The 18,254-nt window shown below is 39.7% G+C and overlaps 1 protein-coding gene across 1 annotated transcript in view; it reads right to left on the bottom strand.

Annotated features, from left to right (window-relative positions):
- LOC140739507 (solute carrier organic anion transporter family member 4C1-like) overlaps positions 1-18,254 on the bottom strand; it is an 83,462-nt gene that overhangs the window by 45,335 nt on the left and 19,873 nt on the right. Inside the window, exons 2-4 of the mRNA XM_073067871.1 lie at positions 13,201-13,464; positions 6,754-6,948; positions 5,372-5,468 (exon numbers count right to left, since the gene is read on the bottom strand). Coding sequence (XP_072923972.1) covers positions 5,372-5,468; positions 6,754-6,948; positions 13,201-13,464 — 556 coding nt within the window. The remainder of the gene's footprint in view (positions 1-5,371; positions 5,469-6,753; positions 6,949-13,200; positions 13,465-18,254) is intronic.

The raw sequence follows: 18,254 nt of genomic DNA on the forward strand, positions 1-18,254 counted from the left end.
TAATTAACACCACACCCTCTGGTGTGTCAGCAACATCGAAATTACTCTTTAACCCCTTTAATTCCTTCACGCTTAAAGCGAAGGCTGATAGGTTCTTTATTAGTATGGGTGTCAAGGCTTGTTTGTTTATTTATTTAGGCATAAAACACAGAACAGGCCCTTCCAGGTCAACAAACCACACAACCCAGCAACCCACATAATAATTTACAAATGACCAATCAACCTACCAACTGGTATGCCATTGGGCTGTGGAAGAAAACCAGAGCACCTGGAGGAAATCCATGACGTTCACGGGGAGAACATACAAACTTCATACAGACAGCACTGGAATTGAACTCCAAACTCTGGAACACCCTGAGCTGTAATTGTGTCACGCTAACCACTACACTACTGTGGTGCCCCAAATTACAGGATATGCAGGAGAGTGGAGCTAAGAGGGATAATAAATCAGTGGAGCAGACTCAATGGGCTGAATGGCCTAATACTTCTCCTTCATCTTATGGTCTTAATATTTTCAGCCCAGTGAGGAAGGAAGCATAACTGTGCTAAAATCAGAAAATGAAATTATACATATGGAGTATGCATTAGAGTGGAGCATGCAGGAAGCAATAATTGTTCCCAGTCATTTGTGGAAAAGCAGTGGGAAGGTTGCCTCTGAATAATCAGGTTATTTTCGGACAATTTAAACTGACCCAGATGAACTAAAATCAAGAGGTCTGCAGGTCAGCAGTAAACATGGAATGAGTGGCTTCCAGGGAGAAAACAATCACAATGCGGTCCCACAGGGAGTACAGAAGAGTATCCAAAGCTGGAGTTTCTGGTCTACTTAATATGTGGAAATGAATATAAAACACAAACATGAGCATTGCGATTAATGCCAGATTCACAGTTCAATAAAGAAGCTGCTTGAGTACCACAAGACCAGAAGAAAACACAAAAATAAATGGAGTAGGAGAGCACATCAGCAAATAGGAACAAAGAGTAAGCACATATAAAATCATTTGTAAACACAAATAAGTAGAAAGTCAAAGGAAAAATACGGCCAGTTTGGAAGCATAATGCATCTTTTACTGGCAAAGGGCTTGGCTTCTACCTAGATAAGGGCCTCCCTTTAGAACAGAAATGAGGAGGAATTTCTTCAGCCAGAGGACGGTGAATCTGTGGAATTCATTGCCTTGGTCGGCGCTGGGGGCCAAGCCTTTGGATATATTTAAAGCGAGGTTGATATGTCCTTGATTAGTAGGGGTGTAAAAGGTTACAGAGAGAAGGCAGGAGAATGGGTTTGAGAGAGATAATAAATCAGCCATGATTGAATAGCGAAGCAGACTTGATGGACTGAATGGCCTAATTCTGCTCCTATGTCTTATGACTTTGGTAATATATTAGACCATTAGGCATTTACTGATTGGAAAAGAGGATGCAGCTGATGTAGCAATAAAAGAGATGGTAGGAACAGCAACCAATATGACAAAAATCTTCCTTCATTAATGCAATTTTTTTTCAATGAAGAAATGGCATGGCTTAATGAATGTAGTGGACTTGATACGGCGAGGTGATGACGGTGATTATTTGGGATATCTTCAAGAGTTAAGAAATTATGTGGACTATAGGCATTAATACAAATGAGAACATATATAGAAACAGAAAACCTACAGCACAATACAGGCCCTTTGGCCCACAAAGTTGTGCCGAACATCTCCCTACCTTAGAAATTACTGGGCTTACCCATAGTCCTTTATTTTTCTAAGCTCCATATACCTATCCAGAAGTCTCTTAAAAGACCATATGTTCAAAAATCTTTTTAAATGTAAATTACAAGCAGTAATCAATTTTTAAATTAAAAGTATAGCTTTCCAAACAATGAATACTGTGTACAGAGCACAAGGTGCTGACTCACAGCAGGAGGCCAGTTCAAGAGAAATGGTTTGCATACAGACATGATCTCGAAACATCTTTGCACATCAGCCAAATGTAAGACAACGGGGTAATTTACTGGTCTCTATTAAAGCAGACATCAGATAACTTCAGCTAAGTTACTTTGCATCATACAGATAAAGGGAGGCTCCAGGCCAAGCATAGTCACAGGCATATTTGCTCTGTATAGGAATAATGTAGATATTTGTGTGGCCAGTCAGCCTGGATCTCCACCCATGTGAGCAGTGTTGTCCCAGGGATGTCTCAGTTACAGTTTGTTCCTATTGTAAATACGTAATTTGATGGAACTGCTTGTCAGACTCAAAATACTGAAGTAAATAATATCATTGCAATTACTGAAGCTACATTGAATCAGCTGATGTAATTATCGTCTTTGGTGAAATTGTACTGGCGAGTGTCATCTGCTGGAAGATGCTGACGATGTTCTACGAGTCTGTGGTGGCCAGTGCTATCATGTTTGCTGTTGTGTGCTGGGGCAGCAGGCTGAGGGTAGCAGACACCAGCAGAATCAACAAACTCATTTGTAAGGCCAGTGATGTTATGGGGGTGGAACTGGACTCTCTGATGATGGTGTCTGAAAAGAGGATGCTGTCCAAGTTGCATGCCATCTTGGACAATGTCTCCCATCCACTTCATAATGTACTGGTTAGGCACAGGAGTACATTCAGCCAGAGACTCATTCCACCGAGATGCAACACTGAGCGTCATAGGAAGTCATTCCTGCCTGTGGCCATCAAACTTTACAACTCCTCCCTCGGAGTGTCAGACACCCTGAGCCAATAGGCTGGTCCTGGACTAATCTCCACATAATTTACTTATTATTATTTAATTACTTATGGTTTTTATATTGCTATATTTCTACACTATTCTTGGTTGGTGCGACTGTAATGAAACCCAATTTCCCTCAGGATTAATAAAGTACGACTGTCTGTCTGTATTTGACATGATGAATGAAGACCCTTTTGCAGTGTCAGCTTCAATCTCCAGTGGTTTAGCCACAGACACAATAATCCCAATGAAACATTGAAATACATGGAGGTTAGAGAGGGTAATTACAAGACAGATATTTTCCTCTGATTAACAGGCTAGGATTACATGGCATGATCTTTGGATAATAAGTCAGCCATACAGGGTAAGGAGAACTATGTTCGCTCATCGGCTGAGAAGCTTTGGAAATTTCTTTCCAGCGGGCTGTGGGTGCTGATCTGTTCAGCATTTTTAAAACAGAACAGGAAAGATTCAGGACGAACGGGATTCAAAGAAAACAAGTAAGAGGAAGGGAAGCGGTCTTAAAATGGAGGATCCATCATGATCTTACTAAATGGCTACAACACACACAAAATGCTGGAGGAACTCAGCAGGCCAGGCAGCATCTATGGAAAAGAGCGCAGTTGACATTTTGGGCCAAGACCCTTCAGCAGAACTGGAGAAAAAAAGATGAGGAGAAGAGTTAGAAGGTTGGGGGAGGGGAGGAAGAAACATAAAGTGAGAGGTGAAACTGAGAGGAGGAGGAGTGAACTAAAGAGCTGGAAAATTGATTGGTGAAAGAGATAAAGAGCTGAAGAAGGAGGAACTAAACCACACAATCAAGTTTATCTATGCTTGCTCATGCTGTTTCTATGCCTGATGTAAGAAGCTACACACTGGATAGAAGCTTCCTTCACTGTGCTATCAGAATTTGGAACAGCCTTCCGGATGCTGTGGTTGGAAACATCTGTGACGATAGGATTCAAGCCTTTAAGAGTCAAATACATAAACACCGATCATCTCTGGGAGGGAAGTCACATGCTTTTTCATAAACTATCGTGAAGGGGACCAGGATGGAAATGCTTGGTTGTTGGTAGGTAGGGTTAATACCCGACTTTCAAGAGTTTCGTTCCGGCTGGACTTAATCCTTAAACTGTTGGAGAACAGTGCAGAAAGAACAGGTGCTGTTTTCTCCCAGAAGGGATTAGTTTTTAGTTCTAAGTGCTCCTGCCACATTTTGTCACCCTGCAACCTTACCCTTCAATCTCCTTGAATTATGGAGGACAGCATGTGTATAAATGTCTCTTCTCCAGTAGACTTCATCATGATCATCATGACTCCAGTATTTCTACTATTTTTTAAAATGTTCCTTAATTGTACATATGATTTTTTTGTGTTCTATCGCTGAGCAGCAGTGAACCATCTGATTGGCCTATCTTTGGGAACTAGTTGACTTGATCACCATTTCTGATCTGGCTATTGTTCACCATTGCACAATAAAATAAATAAATAAATCTAATAGGAGAGGACAGAGAGCCACAGAAGTAAGAATAAGAGGGCAGAGCACCAAAGGGAGGTGATGGGCAGGCAAGGAGATAAGGTGAGAGAGGGAAAAGGGGATGGGGAATGGAGAAGGGGAAGGGAGCCATACCAGAAGTTCAAGAAATCGATGTTCATGACATCAGGTTGGAGGCTATCAAGTTGGAACATTAGGTGTTGCTCTCCTCTGACCTGAAGGTGGCTTCATCATGACAGTAGAGGAAGCCATGGACTGACAGGTCAGAATGAGAATGGGAAGTGGAATTAAAATGGGTGGCCACTGGGAGATCCCGCTTTTTCTGGCGGACAGAGCGTAGGTGAAATTTCTACTGTTTGGCTTATTTCTGTTTTGTTCCATCTGCCTTCGTGTCCTGCTGTTTCCCGTAACCCAGTCTTGATGAGTAAGACCTAATGAAAGGTCTCAGCCCAAAACGTTGCTTCTTTAATCCTTTCCTTAGATGCTACCAGCATTTGTCTGTGTTGATCTGGATTTCCACCATCTGCAGAATCTCTTGTGTCTAAAACTGTTTTTTCTTCTAGACCAGATTAAAGTCCAACACCATTTTAAAATTAGGGAAATATTATAAACTGGATAAACCTTTAAAGAAATAGGTCTTCCTTCCAGGAGAAGCAGAACAAGTTGGAAATACTGTATATTGGAGTGAAAATAAAAGAAAATCATGAGGAAAAAGAGGATAGTGACAATGAGAAAGTGACAGACAAAAGATGTAAAGAATTGAAAACAAGAGTAATGTGTGTGAGAGGATGTAAAGAGTCGAAGATTTTCCTTCTGTTCTTGTCCATATGAGTTCGGATTCTAACTTTAAGAATTTAAGGTGGGGGAAACTGGGCAAGGGTATTGGTGGGAAAGTGGTTGGGGTTAGAAAGAAAAAAAATAGCAACAGGAGAAGTAAACATAGGACTCAAGGACCTGTTGCAAGGAAAAAAATGGGAGTGACAAGAGTTGAAGATCTTCCGCCTTCAACTAATTTCTGTTATTTACTGCAAAATCTAGAGATCTTGACTGAGAACTAGGGATATCACTAGTGATGGGCTGGCTGTGATTTCTTCCATTGTACAAGAGTAAGAGCAAATAAACGGAGATAACATAGCATGGAGAAATCTAAAAAAAAAATGACAAACAGCTTACTTGGAAACACGATTGACATCAATATAGATGTCCAGCAACTGACCACCTAATACAAATCCAATGGCTGGGCCCAGAGTTGCCATGCTATTTCCAATACCTGCAGAGTATCATAAAATAGGATTATTTAATTGAAACATAAGGCACCATACATTAAAAATGTGGTAATAATTCAATAAACTTTCCCTTAAGTGGCTGTGATTCCAGATCCCCAAGGCCAAAATTCTGAATTCCCCATTCTAGGTCTCTCTTTTGCCCTTCCTTTTGTACTCTCACTATAACCGATCCTGCATGCTTTAACATATTGTTGTTTTTGATACCATTCTTGTGAAGTACCTTCTTGTCCTTTACTATGTTAAAGTGGCTAACAAATGTAAATCATTATTGTTGATGTTGTAATTAGAAATGCTCCAAATTAAAAGTAAAGATAGTAGATTGTAAAAAGTGGTGTTTGGAGTAGAGTCACTTTGCTTGCAAATTTATTGTTCTTGAAATCAGGAGCACCTAACCTGTTCTGATCTCCCTGTACTCTGTGGGAAATGAGGGCATCAGGTGAGCAAAGAATTTGCATATGTTTCAATCGCATACTCAGTCCCGGATACTTTTTTTTAAACAATATTTTTATCACTGAAATTGCATTGCACCACACAATAGAATTTCTAGCCCTTGCTTGTCAGGCAACAACTGCTTAAAAATGATTCCCCATCTTAACAACAAAAGCTGCAATGAAAATCCTCCATCAAATTACTTTTCATTTTAAGAAGCTTTTTATTGATATATAATCTTCTACAACTATAGAATAATATAAAACTTCAACAAATTGAAATGTATACAATTAATAAAGCTGGAAAAAAAACTAATCACAATATACAAGAATGAAAAAAAAATTATATAGAAAAAAGGGGGGAAAAAAGAACCCCATCTAAGAAAAAAAACTCCATTAACTACAAAAAAAAACCCCCATTAGGAATCAAACTACTGATGATTGTCCGTGCATAAGACCACAAGACATAGGACCATGATTTGGCTATTCAGCTCATTGAGTCTGCCCCACTGTTCAATCATGTAGAATTTATTTACTGGTACCTTCTCAACTCCATTTTCCTGCCTCCTCTCCATAACCTTTTGCCAGTTTTGCACTTTAAATACATCCAGTGACTGGGCATCCACAGAGGTCTGTGGCAATGAATTCCAGTTTCACACTAAGCTCTCTACCCACACTCCCAACCATCTATTTAGTAACATGGTATGGTCTGAAAACTTAACTTCTGTTTTCCAACAAGTAGTGTGGCATAATAAACAGTATGAATCATATCACTCCAATTCAGGAATCCTAGTTTCCCAGAAAATCAGTGACCTTTGAAGTAAGTACATCACAAGCATACCTATATATAGAGAAGTTTTGTCATTAGGAACACTGTCATCGAGGTATGCCGTCCCCAGTGTGTACAAAGGGGTTCCTCCAACTCCATGCAACAATTGCCCCAGAAAAAACAGATAGAGAAAGTTGCTGTCTTTATGTGCAACAGAGGGTGTGCAGCCTTGTGTCGTGGAATTACCATTTGAAGGAACACAAACATCTGAAAGATAAAATTGTGCAATTATCCTAATATTTTAAAATTCAGGTTGCAAGAGCTTTTATATCTTTATATTACTTTTCTTTCCTTTTGGTCCCTATTGATTCCACAGGTTATGATATTCAACTGGAATGTCGTTAGTTCAGCATATAAATTACACTCATTTGAAGCAACACCCAGTTTAAAGAAAAAGAGCTATTAAATTGAAACATAATACAAGATATCAGTTATTAATCAACCATGTCCTTCGAGTCATGATCTGGCAAACTGAAGAGAGGGGCTGAATTTGTCTGACTATATAGCTCAATACCAGTTTGTTGATCTGATCTGTTAAGAAGATTGACAATTGTTCAGTTAACACATAATGTCAATGGTAAAAATATTAATGCTTACATAAATTGTTAATCAGACAGCAATTTACAGTGAACATGGTTAAAGATGGAAATTAAAAATTGTTGCTCTAGTCATCTTGATCTGACAGGAGTTGTATTATAATAGAATATCATCAAAACATGCAAAATATAAAAACGTGAATGAAAAAAATCTATTTAATGGTAAGATAGTCATCAGAAAATGGGGTTTGTCCACTCAAGTGCAAGTGATTTTTTTTTACCAGATTAATAAACTCTGATTACTGCCAAATAATCTCTTTAGCACAGGAAATTAACTTTCATAGGCATGGAGCTAAATTCTTCAGATTTTAAATATTATTGGAGACTTGGTATTAAATTAAACATACTTAACTGACAATTCCTAGTTCTGACTCTGCATGGCTCAGTGCCAGTTGTCAATCAGATAAGTTAAGTAGATTCAAATTGTCTGTTTTGCTAACTGGGTTCAAATTTGTTTCACAGAGTGCATTGCACCATGATGCCTTTCTAATTACAACAAACTCCTGTGTCATGCCTGACGAATATGATTTCTACTTAAGCACAATTGTAATGAGGATTCATGCACAGCTGACCAGAAAATTTTACCAAGACGACAATATAACGGGTATTGAATATTTGGATTAATGTGGCAATTTATGAACCCAATATTAATACTAATAAATCATTGAGTTTACTCGCAAAGCCTTCATTATCTGCTCCACACATTCTTTCACACACAGAATAATACAGCGTGCTAAAGATTAGGACCAGTTAGGGGGAGGGTGCTGGGGTTGGCAGGGCTGTGGGACATCAAGACTGGCATTCATGTGCCTGATTAAAATTGAGGGCAGAACGACCAGATCTTGTATGAGAGATTGGAAAATGGAGATGGGCTCAGAGATGGCGGTGGCGGGGGAAATGTGGGTATGCTTGATGATCATAGCCTGTAGTCAGTGGGTTGAAATGGTAGGCCATGGCAGTGGTCAGAAAACTGAAACTGGCACACAACTGGGGGGTGGGAATGGGTGTAGGAAGTCAGTGGGATGTTTGTCATAAGGCCACGACATCAGCTGGGATGTTAATGGGAGATCATGGGGAGGCCAAAGAAAGCAGTTAAGTGACAGAAATAAAAGGAAGCTAAGTAGGTCAGGTCTCCAGTCCTGGAGTGTAGGCTACCATAGGACTCCCTTGAATAAAAGCCCTCAATTCATTTTGAAATGCCCAATGCTCCTCAGAACAATGTGATACAATTTACTGGAAAATATTCCAAAGGTCAAACTTTTGATAAGCTGCACTTATAAATTAAAATAACAGATATTCATACAAGTAGTTCTGAGAAAAGTTTCACCAGATGTCCAAATTTCTTGGTTATCATAGCTCCACATTGCAGGAAAATAAAATCAAAGTTGTAATTCATATGTGTGCAGTTAAAATCTGGTTTTCCCAAGGGAACCAAGAGTCATCAAGAAGTACAGCGCAGAAACAGGCCCTTCAGCCCATGCCAAAACCAATTAAACTGCCTTCTCCTGATGACCTGCACAAGGAACCATAGCCCTCCATACCTTGACTATCGATGTAACTATCCAAACTTCTCAAGTGTTGAAATAGAGCTCGCATGGACCACTTGTGCTGGCAACTCAATCCACACTGTCACAGCCCTTTGAGTGAAGAAGATTCCCCTCATGTTCCCCTCAAACTTCTCATCTTTCACCCTAATGCAATGACCTCTGGCTGCAGTCCCACTCAGTAGAAAATACCTGTTTGCATTTACCCTATCTATACCCCTCATAAATTTGTTTTCTCTATCAATTCACCTCTCTAACTTCTATGTTCTAAAGAATACAATCCTAACCTATTCAATCTTTCCTTATAACTCAGGTCCTCGACTCGGCAACATCCTCTTAAGTTTGCTCTTCGCTCTTTCAACCTTGTTTACATCTTTCCAGCAGGTGGGTCGCCACCTACATGGAGACAATCCTGGGAGGGTAGAGAACTGGAAGGGCTTAATGGTTCAAAATACTAGTCAACAGGATATTCAGGATAACGTACATAAAATGCTGGAAGAACCCAGCAGGTCAGACTGGAAAGGAAGGAACAGTCAGCATTTCAAGTCAAGACCGTTCTTCAGGACTGGAAAGAAAGGGGGAAGACACCAGTATAAAAAGCTGAAGGCAGAGGAAGGAGGTCCAGCTAAAAAGTAATAGGCGAAACCAGGTGGGAAATAGAGGCGATATGGGGGAAGGGAGAGAAAAGAAATTACTGGAAGGAGACATTGTTGTTCATGCCATCAGCTTGGATGCTACCTGGAAGGATTATGAGATGATGTTCCTCCATCCTGAGAGTGGCCTCATTGTGGCAAAAGAGGAGGTCATGAACCATAGGTCGGAACAGGAATTGGGAAAGAAATTCATTTCCATAGACGCTACCTGACTTGCTCAGTTCAGCCAGTATTTTGTGTGTGTTGCTCAGGATTTCCAGTATCTGCAAAATCTCTTGTGTTTATGATATTCTGGATGCTGATTCCACACCCCCCTCCCATGTGCCCCACTACCAGCCCGACCATCAAAATTATCTTCCACAACGTAGAGATAATTTAGTCTGCACAAGGGAAAATAACCAATAATTCATAAAATAACTGAATAATTACATAAACACAAGAAATTCTGCAGATGCTAGAAATCCAAAACAATGCACACAAAGCTCTTACCTCTTCTCACTTGCCTGTTACTTCCCCTGATGCCCCTCCTTCCCTTTCTCCTGTCCACACTCCTCTCCTCTCAGATTCCTTCTTCTCCAGCCCTTTAACTTTCCCACCCATCTGGCTTCACCAATCACCTTTTAGCTGCCTTCCTTCCCTTCCCCCAACACTTTCATTCTGGTGACTTGCCTTTTCCTTTCCAGTCCTGAAGAAGGGTCTTAGCCTGAGTTACTTCAGCATTTTGAATTTCACATAAGACTAGATTGTGCCATTATCAACATTTTGACGCTGACAAGTTTATGCTTCTTGCAAACTCATTTACTTGCAGAATAGACAAATGCTCCATCACCAGCATTTTCTAGATCTGGTCACAGGTCAGTTGAATTAACTTTACTGACTAAGCATTTAAAATGTCGCAATTCATCTTTAGTCGAAGATAACACTCAATAATTACACCATGCTTGGCACGGAAGTATTCACAAATGCTGTTGGGTCACAGTTTCAAAATAATATTTTGTCATCAATAAAAAAATTTTTAAAGCAACACACCTAAAATGCTGAAGGAACTCAGCAAGTTAGGCAGCATCTATGGAAAAGAGTAAACAGTTGACATTTTGGGCTGAGACCCTTCTTCAGGACTCTATAATTATAGTTTAATATAATTTTCCCCTACCACACTCCTTTAGACTTTAAAATTGTCAATTAAGTTTTGAATCACCTGAAGCTTTGTAAACGATGTGTCAAAACTCCCAAACATGAATTTGGCAATTTTCATTTATACTGTTTAGTCATTTCCAATGCATTAAGTTATTGCAGACAATGAACTGATAGAAGGGTGCAGAGGAGATTTACAAGGATGTTGCTTGGATTGGGGAGCATGCCTTATGAGAATAGGTTGAGTAAACTCAGCCTTTTCTCCTTGGAGTGACGGAGGATGAGAGGGGAACTGGTAGAGGTGTACGAGATAAGGAGAGGCATTGATCGTGTGGATATTCAGAGGCTTTTTCCCAGGGCTGAAATGGCTAGCACGAGAGGGCATAGTTTTAAGGTGCTGGGGAGTAGTTACAGAGGAGTTGTCAGGAGTAAGTTTTGTTTTGTTTTGTTTTTTTACACAGAGAGTGGTGAGCGGGTGGAATGGACTGCCAGTGGCAGTGGTGGAGGTGGAAATGACCGGGTCTTTTAAGAGACTCCTGGATGGATACATGGAACTTAGAAAAATAGAGGGCTATGAGTAAGCCTAAGTAGTTCTAAGGTAAGGACATGTTCAGCACAGCTTTGTGGGCCGAAGGGCCTGTATTGTGCTGTAGGTTTTCTATGTTTCTATGAACTCATTGCTGTTTCAGGAATAAGCCACTTCAGTGCAATAAATATTATGAAAGAAGTGATAACATTTGGAATTATAACACGTAATAAGTGATGAGCTCTACTTAATTCTTACAATTAATCTCAGTGATGGTCAAATTTAAAATTATAATAATAGAAAAAATTTGCAGATTTTAGTAAATCAGCTTATTGAAGTGGGCTGTTGTGAAGTGACCACCACAAGTCAGAGGTATTACATAGATCTTTACCTGTATGTGAAGGCAAGCTTCTAATGTAACTGATCTTGTAACTTGGATCCAATGACTAACTAGATTTTGGCACAAAAGAAGCTTTGAAATTTTAGTTTGCTTGTGAAGTGGCCCAGATTGTGTGGCTAGCAATGAATAAGCAGCACTGGCTATTTACTGTGGCTACGTTTTCTCTACATTTATTCAACTGGCTTTTGCATTAGAGATTGTAAAATCAGAAGTTCTCTACAAACTGCCTCAGTTAGTTGAAAACAAGCAAGCAACCATTGTCCAGGGCATATAATGTGCACAAGAACATATGCTAAAATAGTCATGCAAAGATGACCATTGCCAGATATTCCATTCACAATTTCACAAATCATGACAGAAGGGCAAGTTTATAATTGTTACTGCTTGCCTTAACAGGAGGAAATTTAATGCTGGTGCACTGCATGAAGCACTGCTTCAAGATGTACGACAAGGTCAAGAGGATGGCAGGAAGGAGATACCAGTGGATAATTAGGCTTTGTGTCTCAGGATAAGTAGTTATCACCTCCATTTTACAGCACCGCCCACTTTTCTAAAGAAAGAAAATGGCCTTAATTGAAACAAATGATCTGTCAGAAACAATTTCTTCGAGGTCTTTAGCAAAAGGCTTCCTCTACCCTGAGCAATCCTTCATTCTCCTGTTAAGAACATATATGTATACACACACACAAAAAAAAAGAGCAATGGCTGCTTTTCAAGCCATTGCTGTGCTTCAAACAATCCATCTAAAAAGATGGATTTAAAAAGATCCATTTAAAAAGTACAATTTTACAAAATCATTTCTAGCTCTATATATCTCCTTAACCAATTGAGATGAAGAATACTTACCTAGAGTTTGAAAATGGAAGTGTAAATTGGAAAAATTAACGCTCAGTGGAAAAGAAGGAAAGAAAGATTACATTAATCATAATAAAACCTAATAAGACCTTTTTTTCTCAGCACCACTTTCCTGTACTAGTCTCACATCTCTTAATTCCCAAAATACATAAATATCTGCTGAAGAGATAGAGAGAAACAAGTTGCATTTATTATCTTTTATATCTCCAACAACCATTAAAATCTAAAAGAATGTGACCCATGTGTTTAAAAACAAATTTCTATTGTTAGAGAAGTACTTGACCTAATGTGCCTTTAAGAAAAGAACTTGAACGTGAATTGATGAACTTAATATTTACTCATCAAGTTAGTTTAACAACTTCAACACCCAATTCCCTGCTTTCCATGCATAACTGGACAAATGTGGTCATGAGCAATGCTTGCTGATCTACTCCTTATTACATCTCAGCTGATGCATCTTATTTTACATTCACATCCAAATCAGTGTTGGTTGCAGATCAAACTTATTTACATCATGGCTCATGCAGCTCAGTGCTGTTTAACAGAATAAATTCACCAACTTAATTATCAAATATGAACTAATTTAATTAGCATAAGCTACACATCAAAAGAGGTACAAAAATCAAAGAGAAATTAGCTTAGTCTGCCTTGATGACAGAGTTGTGTTTTTCTGATGGTTTGAAATTAGATTGCATTATCTTATTGAAACTGCTGTAGTATAGGAGAGTGAACTAAACAAAAAGATACAGACCTCTTATTTCGGAACCATAATTATACAAGCCACTAATGAAATGAGGAAGCGAATATACAAGAGATCCTAATCCAAGCATGAAAGCTGCAAAGGCTAACCACCGTGGCTTGTGCCCCTTTTGTCCGTAGTATGAGATGAAGAGTGCCAAGGCACAGAAGGAGACGTCATAGCCAGTAGAAATCAATCCTGTGAGGAAACTAGTCAAACTGTATCGCTTTTCTATTGTGGAGATGTTGATATTCACCAGACCGTTCACCAAAGCACCTGAAACAAAAAGAATTGTTATTATTTTAAAGATATAACCATATAACAATTACGGCACGGAAACAGGTCATCTCGGCCCTTCTAGTCCGTGCCGAACACTTACTCTCACCTAGTCCTACTGGCCCACACTCAGCCCATAACCCTCCATTCCTTTCCTGTCCACATACCTATCCAATTTTTCTTTAAATGACACTGGTTATGATTTCTACCGCTATGCCGTAGCTATTTCATTTGAGCATCTTTGTAAGAGCAGTCTGTTCTGCTTTTAGCATGCTTGGGTTTGAGCTAAAGTAAGGGGCTATGTTGTTTAACTTAGGAATGTTGCGTCAGCCAATCAGGATGATGGAATTGGGAGATGGTTCTAGAGAACGCTGGGCAGAGAGGTTTTCGTGACGGACTCCAGTGAGGGTTGAGGTCTTTTTGGCAGGAGCTGGGATAAGACAGGAAGGAAAGATAGTTGAGATGCTTTGTGCAGATGAATGGCTTCAAGGAGGAAGGACCAATACACCAGTGGGGGAGCCCATTTGTTCAAAATTGATTTCGAGCGACATTCGGAAGGTGGTGTGTGCTTTCACGCGGACTGAGGGTCCAGCGCGAGTTAAAGACAACTTCAAGATAAGCTACATGTGCAGATTTGGACTGGGTTAACTGTAAAGGGCCCTTTTATCCCCCTTTTCTTTTTCCTACTAACTGTTCGATAAAGCTGAAATTTGTAAATATAATTTTGCTGATAATTGTATGCTGTGTACAATCTGTTATTTCTCGCTGGCAACTAATTGCATGAGGGCAGTATTTAAACAGTATTTGCACAGATCAGGGTTCCGGTGGTGAAGACATCCCAACTTCCCGGTTTAGGTAGGACCCAAATCATACAGACCCAAGACATACAGAGTTTGAGAAAGCTGGTTTTCTCACTGCTGAGCCCAGTGGCTGTTAGCGAGGGGGCTAACAAGCTGCAGAGAAGCCCGGCAGAAAGAGGTTTCGAAGATATAAAAGCAGGAAACATGTCTCAATGCTAATTCTATGGTGGCATCAAGCAAGCAACATGTGTCAAATTAATGAATTCAACTGAACAACTCTGGCCCAAGTCACAATTTCCATGTCTTTCCCCATTATTCCACATCACCCCTGAATTGCCTGATGGTGGAAATTCCTGAATCACCCTTCACCTTACTATTGTTACACCAGACTGGGACACTTCAAAGGCAATTTCCATTACTTCCCTTCGATTCTTCCGACCACTCACTACATAAAATCAATACCATCTTGATCACCAACATTAATCTTAACACCCTCATCATCTTAGCCCCAATTCCCTGATATCCTAGCTTTTCACCATTATTCAAACACTATTTTTCCAATCTTCCTTTATCTTCAATGTCTCCAATTGCCCAATCTCTGAACTCCTCAGGCACACCCACCCTAAGTGACCATTAACTTCAAGACCTCCCAAGCAACTCAAAGGGGATTTGTAGCATCCCCTCAGTCAGCCTGCACCACCTATGAAGCTATGAACAGTTTCCAATGCAACAACCACAAAAACACTCAACTCTGCACACCTCAGTCCTGAACAGACTGCATAGAGTATGTCAGGGGAACATTGATCAGTAAATGTGATGTACCAAGGGATTTTTAAAAAATCACTAATTACTGGTGGTTAAAATACTGCACACTGTAGTAATTGTATGTATTGCACTGTACTGCTGTTAATAAAAAAAAAACAAATTTCATTACATACATGAGTGATGATAAACCTAATCCTGGTATGGGTCTCTATTGTGGACTGAGAGTGGGAAGGAGGCAGGGAGAGGGGAATCATGGTTGGGGAAAAGGGAGAGGGAAGCACCAGTGAGACATTCTGTTTAATGATCAATAAACTAATTGTTTGGAATAAAATGACCTTGCCTGGCATCTCAGGGCTGGGTGTGTTTGCAACCATGCCATCCCACCCCCGCTGCCTGGCACTCTTTCTCTGCCACCTGTCCCACACCCATCCCGCAGCGCTCCAGCTTCACCATTTCCAACATCTTTTGCTCCCCCCAGATTTACAAACTCGTTCCCTGCTCTACATTGACAAATACAGTGCAAAAGTCCTAGGCATCCAGCACCCTAGCTATATATTAATGTGCCTAAGACTTTTCCACAGTACTGTGCAAGTTGTAAAATTTAGTTACACATTCAGCAGCTTTGCAATAAATATGGGGAAGTATCATGTTGTGGTTGATCCTTAAAGACAGTGCATTTTCAATGCACACAGTTTGATGGTATAACAAAAGCTACTCAAAGCATCAAAGCTTTAGTTAGCATGAGGCAATCTCTCGGAAATAGATACTGGTGGAGGAAAAACTATTCTGTACAATCTACCCCGTCCAGATTTCAGATCCATATTCTCTTATTTATCACATGTAGATCAAAACATACAGAGAAACGTGTTGCTTGCCCTAACAATCAACACAATCTAAGGATTTGCTTGGGGCAGCCCACAAGTGTCACCACACATTCCAGCACGAACAGAACATGTCACAATGTTTAGTGGAACAACACAAGCAGCAATAATGGCACCAGAACTACAAAGCAATAGCAAACCTAGCCTCCTTTTCACCTTTCCTGATGTTAGATTACCTTGCAAGTAGTGTGTTGATGTTCATTTAAGGTCAAATAAGAACATCTAAAATATAAAAGAAATGTTTGTGATGTTTAAGATGGTTTTGCTTTTTCCATTGAGAGTAGGGGAAATTCAAACAAGAGGACATGAGTTGAGAGTTAGGGGGCAAAAGTTTAAGGGTAACACGAGGGGGAATTTCTTTACTCAGAGAGTGGTAGCTGTGTGGAACGAGCTTCCAGTAGAAGTGGTAGAGGCAGGTTTGGTATTGTCATTTAAAGTAAAATTGGATAGGTATATGGACAGGAAAGGAATGGAGGGCTATGGGCTGAGTGCAGGTCGGTGGGACTAGATGAGTGTAAGCGTCGGCACGGACTAGAAGGGCCGAGACGGTCTGTTTCCGTGCTGTAATTGTTATATGGTTATATGTGAGACTAGGTGAGTGTAAGCATTGGGCACGGACTAGAAGGGCAAGATGGCCGGTTTCTGTGCTGTAATTGTTATACATGGTTATATGGTTTTTCCTTGAGGGACAATATATCTACTGACTTCTGCCAATAACTGTGAAAAATATAAAACACATATTACTTTTCTGTAAGTCAGTTTCAGTTTTGAAGTTCATCCAATGATTTAGGTAAGACTTTAATTATGTGATTATGTGGAACAAATGGCAGGATACAGAATGACTTACATCTCCTATGCTTTTAAACATCTCAATAATACATTGTTTTCTTTTCTCATTTTAGCCATTGTTAACTGGTTTCCATTACATCAACAGTCATAGTAACATCAACTCAATAATATGGCATTCTTGGAAATTCAGTGGTACTGTACTGGTATCAACTGCTGTTTGTGGAAGGAAGTGTAGAAATACCCCCAAGTCCACTTTTAAAGAAAACTCCCATGGATGACAGAAATCTGAAATAAAAACAGAAAGTACTGAAAATACTCAGCAAACATGCTGAAGGAACCAGCTTTAAGTTTCAGGTCAATAACTTTTGCTTAGATTGAACCTGAAATGTTAACTCTTTTGCTCTACACAGAAAGAGATGCTTGACTAGTTGAGCATTTTCAGTATTATCTATTTTTATCTTACAGTTGGCAAAAAAGTTTTGAATAATGACCTCAAGACCTTGATTTTCCAATCTGCAAGAAATAGCTTCTCACTGCCTACCCCAATAGCTGTGTTTAAATACCTTGAAGCATCATTCAAACCACAAATCATTAAAATTTCAGGCAATTAGCACCCACACACATAATATAGCCCTTGCTATTATTTTGTGAAAGTGCACTCCTTCCAGAGCCAATATATTCTTTCCTACAGAGAGGTGCTGAAAGAACTCTAGATCTGGGTTATTCAGAACTTTGTATAGCGGGATTATAAAATTCCTCCCTTTCAAATTTTAGTGCTCTATTTACTTAATGCACACAAAACTAAATAGACATAGAACAGTGCGGCACAGAAAGAGGCTTTTGGGCCCAGAAGGTTGCAGCGATCTAATTAAATTAGAAATCAAATACTCACTAAGCTAATCCCTTTTGTCTATAGTGTCAATTTCATCCCACGTTCATGCGCCTATCCAAGAGACGAACGCCCCTATCATATTTGTTTTCACCAACACCTGCAGCAGCGCATTCCAAGCACTTGATACGATCAGTGTAAAATAAACTTTCTCAGCACATCTCCTTTCAACTGACCTCCTCTCACCTTAAATGCATGCCGTCTGGTTTTGGATATTTCAGCCTTAGCTGCCAGGATCTTTCCCCCATCTATGCACCCGAAAATCTCTAATGGATCCCTCCTCAGCCTCTGCTGTTCCAGAGGAAGGACATACGAAGGCCACGAAGGTTAAGTGTGTGAAAAGGTTCTAGTAAAATGGAATATAATGTGGGAACATGTTACATTGACCATATTAGCAGGAAAAATAGGGAGAGCCCTGCTGATACTCAATGGGGTAACATCTTTTTAAAATCGCTCCTACCTTACTTATCTTTTTATTTCCTACCAGTTTTTGAAACCTTATTACAAATCTTAATATTGCTCTAATATGTCTCTGAGAAAAACGAGAGCCACTGCAAAAGAAACAGAACAAGACTCTCCAACTACTTTGGAATCCATTGGAGATTTCCTTAAAAAGCAAAGAACAGAACTCTCTGAAGAATTTCGACATCTTAATGTCAAGTTCGA

Source organism: Hemitrygon akajei, chromosome 2 (assembly GCF_048418815.1).
Source record: "Hemitrygon akajei chromosome 2, sHemAka1.3, whole genome shotgun sequence".
In the NCBI taxonomy this organism is placed as follows: Eukaryota; Metazoa; Chordata; class Chondrichthyes; order Myliobatiformes; family Dasyatidae; genus Hemitrygon; species Hemitrygon akajei.